This window comes from Carassius auratus, chromosome 12, assembly GCF_003368295.1.
Source record: "Carassius auratus strain Wakin chromosome 12, ASM336829v1, whole genome shotgun sequence".
NCBI lineage: Eukaryota > Metazoa > Chordata > Actinopteri > Cypriniformes > Cyprinidae > Carassius > Carassius auratus.
Window position 1 is genome coordinate 1,987,075 of NC_039254.1, and position 5,552 is coordinate 1,992,626.

At 42.8% G+C, this 5,552-nt stretch overlaps 1 protein-coding gene across 1 annotated transcript; it reads right to left on the reverse strand.

The window, feature by feature from the left end:
* Positions 1-393: 393 nt before the first annotated feature.
* Positions 394-2,796, reverse strand: LOC113111448 (ubiquitin thioesterase zranb1-B-like). The gene is made up of 3 exons (XM_026276202.1): positions 2,645-2,796; positions 1,445-1,674; positions 394-1,127 (listed from the first exon to the last, which is right to left on the reverse strand). Exons 2-3 carry the CDS (start codon positions 1,577-1,579, stop codon positions 909-911), a joined length of 354 nt encoding a protein of 117 aa, XP_026131987.1. The 5' UTR covers positions 1,580-1,674; positions 2,645-2,796; the 3' UTR covers positions 394-908.
* Positions 2,797-5,552: the final 2,756 nt, after the last annotated feature.

Consider the following 5,552-nt stretch of genomic DNA (forward strand, 5'->3'; position numbering starts at 1 on the left):
GAAGGGATTTTGGATTTCCCTTTTCATACATCCATAAATCCGAAAATACTGTCAACACAAACATTTTCACCATGTGTTTTAGGAGTAAAATGTTGTATCAATCAGTGTGAATGAAATATGAACAAACCTCTTTAGTGAAAGCTTTCAGAAGAGAGAGGAATAGAACTAATAACAGTTCAGTGTGTGTAAGAGAATATATCTGTAAAGAAATGGATTAGAATTTAAATCTACGACACAAATAGATGAAGTGCAAAAAACCCAAACACTTAACTGTGTATTTCAGATGTTTGATGAAAGATCTGTTACAGAAGCAAAAGAGACCAAGATCTCTACAGGGACAAGTGCATGAAAAAGACTTTGCCTGTAGTCTCACCCTAAAAATATATCCACAAGCAAAATATGAATTGTTTATTTCTGTGGAGTAATCAATAAAACTGTAATGATTTCAGGAGCAGAGGAAGGAAGCAGGCAGACAGAAGATGAGCGAGCAGACGTGTTTCTAGTTTAATGTTGAAGCTGCGTGACTCGCTCTCATCACAAACACAAGATCAACATCAGTAAACTCTTCATGACTCTCCTCACAGCACGAGAGAGAGAAAGACATAAATAAATACAATCAAACCAACCAAACGCACACAGAACAGAATGTGAGAGATGTGTGAGTAAATCATAAACTCTGATTCCTGCGATCAGATCAAACCCTAAACATGAAGTGCTCTTTCGTTCTCATCGTTCCTCCTGTAAAGACACACATGCAGCTCATCTACATACGATGGATAAAACACACGGAAGAAACTAAATTCATTTGACTAAACAAAGATTGTCAGCCCTCGCTGTTGGTGGGGGGTGCTCGCATTGCATTCTGGGAAGAGGGCGCGTGTGGGACAGTGTTGAAATGGTTTCGGGGGTCACTCGTCTTCGTCGTCCTCCTCGTCCTCTTCGTCGGAGAGCGTGGGACACGGGTGCATCTGCCGGTACCCATCCAGCCACTGCTCCAGCATCTGTGTGATGAGCGGGTGATGTCTCCGTCTGCTGCTCTTCTGCAGCGCCGCCAACATCCCTCCGTCTGTCACACAGCAGTCCAGCCAATCCCTGAGCAGACGCTCCTGCTGCTCCTCACTGCCCATCTGAGCACACACACACACACACACACACACACACACACACACACACACACAGTATTATATTAACATTAAAGGAATAGTTAAATTCTGTCATCTGTGTACATCCTTTACTCTCTCAAGAGTGGATCTAAATTCTTTCTCCAGCTGAACATGTTGATGTTAATTTAAAGAACGAGGAAAACAGATACTGGTCCACAGTGACTAACAGAGTATTTTTTCCTGTTTCCTGTTCATGTTCTTGCATGAATGTAAATGTTTGAAAAGGTGAATCGTGTTTGATCAGTGTGTGTGTGTGTGTGTGTGTGTGTGTGTGTGTTCACCTCTTGTGCTGACAGGAAGTGGATCTGCAGCAGCTTCCTCTCACTGTCCACCAGCGGCATGAAGGTAACGGTGATGTCATCGTCAGTGTTGAGGTTAGCGCCTGCGCCGCGATTATCGTAGCCGTCGGTTTCCATGCCAACCAGAGCAGAGAAGTGACCTCTCGTGTAACCGAGAGCGATGGGACTTTTCCAGCAGAAGCTCGGTTCCCATAGCAACGGCAGGTAAACACCTGCACACACACACACACACACACACACACACACAGGTGAATCACACACACACACACACACACACACACACACACACAGGTGAGTCACACACACAGGTGAATCACACACACACAGGTGAGTCACACACACACAGGTGAGTCACACACACACACACACACACACACACACACACACTGGTGAATCACAAACACACACACACACACAGGTGAGTCACACACACAGGTGAATCACACACACACAGGTGAGTCTCACACACACACACACACTCACACACACACACACACACACACACACACAGGTGAGTCTCACACACACACACACACACACACACACACAGGTGAGTCTCACACAGACTCAGACACACACACACACACTCGCGCAAACAGGTGAGTCTCACACACACACACACACAAGTGAGTCTCACACACACACAAGTGAGTCTCACACACACACACACACACACACACAGGTGAGTCTCACACACACTCACACACACACACACACACAGGTGAGTCTCACACACACTCACACACACACACACACACACACACAGGTGAGTCTCACACACACTCACACACACACACACACACACAGGTGAGTCTCACACACACTCACACACACACACACAGGTGAGTCTCACACACACACACACACACACACACACACACACACAGGTGAGTCTCACACACACACACACACACACACACACACACACAGGTGAGTCTCACACACACACACACACAAGTGAGTCTCTCACACACACACACACACACACACACAGGTGAGTCTCACACACACTCACACACACACACACACACAGGTGAGTCTCACACACACACACACACACACAGGTGAGTCTCACACAATCACACACAGGTGAATCACACACTCACACACACACACACACACACACACACACACAGGTGAGTCACACACACACACACTCCTGCGCTCTTGAGGTGGTCTCACCTTGGAATCGAGTGTATCCTAACGTCTCTCCTCTGAAGCTCTTGTAGTACTTCACTCCGTACACGATGATGGGCCGCCGCAGGATATGAGCCAGAACGAAGATATGAGTCTGCTCCAGACTGGCCCCGGGCTGCAGACAGAGAGCAGCACACACTCACAACACTGATTCATAACTGAGTCAACACTGAGTCAACACTGAGTCATCGCTGATTCAACACTGAGTCATCACTGATTCATCACAGAGTCTTTACTGATTCAACACTGAGTCATCACTGAGTCATCGCTGATTCACCTGATTCAACACTGATTCAACACTGATTCAACACTGATTCAACACTGAGTCATCACTGATTCATCACAGAGTCTTTACTGATTCAACACTGAGTCATCACTGAGTCATCGCTGATTCAACACTGATTCAACACTGATTCAACACTGATTCAACACTGAGTCATCACTGATTCATCACAGAGTCTTTACTGATTCAACACTGAGTCATCACTGAGTCATCGCTGATTCAACACTGAGTCAACACTGAGTCATCGCTGATTCAACACTGAGTCATCACTGATTCATCACAGAGTCTTTACTGATTCAACACTGAGTCAACACTGAGTCATCGCTGATTCAACACTGAGTCATCACTGATTCATCACAGAGTCTTTACTGATTCAACACTGAGTCATCACTGATTCATCACTGATTCATCACAGAGTCTTTACTGATTCAACACTGAGTCATCACTGATTCATCACTGATTCATCACTGAGTCATCACTGAGTCATCACTGATTCATCACTGATTCATCACAGTCTTTACTGATTCAACACTGAGTCATCACTGATTCATCACTGATTCATCACTGAGTCATCACTGATTCATCACAGTCTTTACTGATTCAACACTGAGTCATCACTGATTCATCACTGATTCATCACAGAGTCTTTACTGATTCAACACTGAGTCATCACTGATTCATCACTGATTCATCACAGAGTCTTTACTGATTCAACACTGAGTCATCACTGATTCATCACTGAGTCTTTACTGATTCATTACAGAGTCTTTACTGAGTCATCACTGATTCATCACAGAGTCTAGAGATGTTCCGATACCCTTTTTCTCTTCCCGATACCGATTCCGATACCTGGGCTCAGGGTATCGGCCGATACCGAGTACTGATCCGATACCTGGGTGTGTATCTGTATATACAGCTGTATATACTACTAGCCCTGTGTAAATTGCTAGAATTCTTTTTATGGTGTGCTTCAGACAGATCCCTCAATAAAACATGAACAAATACATGGTGAACTACTGTATTTATTACAGTATTTTTATTATCTAACATGAATTTGACAGTATTATTTATTTTCATATGCAAAAAAGAACTTCAAATGCAGCCAAAAATCTAACACCGCAAACTAAAAAAGGTATTTAAGTTTTACAATATAACTGTATAAAAAAACTGCAACAAATAAGTCTAGGAATATAAAAAAAGATCTATTAATCAGATAATCTCTAACAAGTAAAAAACAAGTAAAAAACAAGCAACCATCTAGGCATAATTATTATTATTATAGAGACGTATTATTATTACTGTAGGCTACAACAGTAGCTTTATATATTGTCAATTTACTCATGTAAACCAAACATTTATTTTAATGGGCTGCCATGAAGATCTTTGAGTGTCTGTGTTTATGATATGACAGTATTCTCAAATGAAACGGTAAATTCTCATGAAGTGACGGTTTATGCGTTCGTGTCCTCATGACACACAGCAGAGACTACAAAACAGCGAGCTCTCGCGCATCTGTGCCAGTCACCCACAGAGATGTAGATTTTGCGGGAGTAATATTTAAATAGTATTTTGCAGTTTAATATTCACAGACACTAGTATATATTCGGCTACTGTCTGGAGCCCTGCGCTTTGACTTACTGCTTACGGCTTCACTGTCTTTTGGCAGTTTAGAATGTGATGAGTGATCCAGTCATATATAGATCAGGGCTGCTAACGCGTTTTCATTTCTTCTTCGCTGCTCTAAACAGGGGTTGCTTGTGGCAACACAGCACAACTTCCTGTGTTTTCAATGCATTTTGAGCAGCGAAGAAGAACCGTGCAGCGGTTAGGCAAAGCTTGCGGTCATAACTAGGTATTTTTTAAGAAAATGGTATCGGATCGGTATATGGGTTCATGTACTCGCCGATGCCGATGCCAGAATTTGTTGTGGTATCGGAGATATTTCCGATACTAGTATCGGAATCGGAACAACTCTAACAGAGTCTTTACTGATTCATTACTGATCCAACACTGAGTCATCACTGATTCATCACAGAGTCTTTACTGATTCATTACTGATTCAACATTGAGTCATCACTGATTCATCACTGATTCATCACAGAGTCTTTACTGATTCATTACTGATTCAACACTAGTCAACACTGATTCATCACAGAGTCTTTACTGATTCATCACTGATTCAACACTGAGTCATCACTGATTCATCACTGATTCATCACAGAGTCTTTACTGATTCAACACTGAGTCAACACTGATTCATCACTGATTCATCACAGAGTCTTTACTGATTCATCACTGATTCATTACTGATTCATCACTGATTCATTACTGATTCAACACTGATTCAACACTGATTCAACACTGATTCATCACTGATTCATCACTGCAGGAACAGAACACTAAATCAATACAACCTCATGAAAATAAAGCCTAATTTAGGTTTTGCATTGACACACTGTGTTGTGAGACTGTGCGAGTTTGATCTAGTGTGTTTGAATGCGTGTGTGTCTGTGTCTCTCTCTCTCTCTGTGTGTGTGTGTGTGTTTGTGTCTCTCTCTCTCTCTCTGTGTGTGTGTGTGTGTGTGTGTTTGTGTCTCTCTCTCTCTCTGT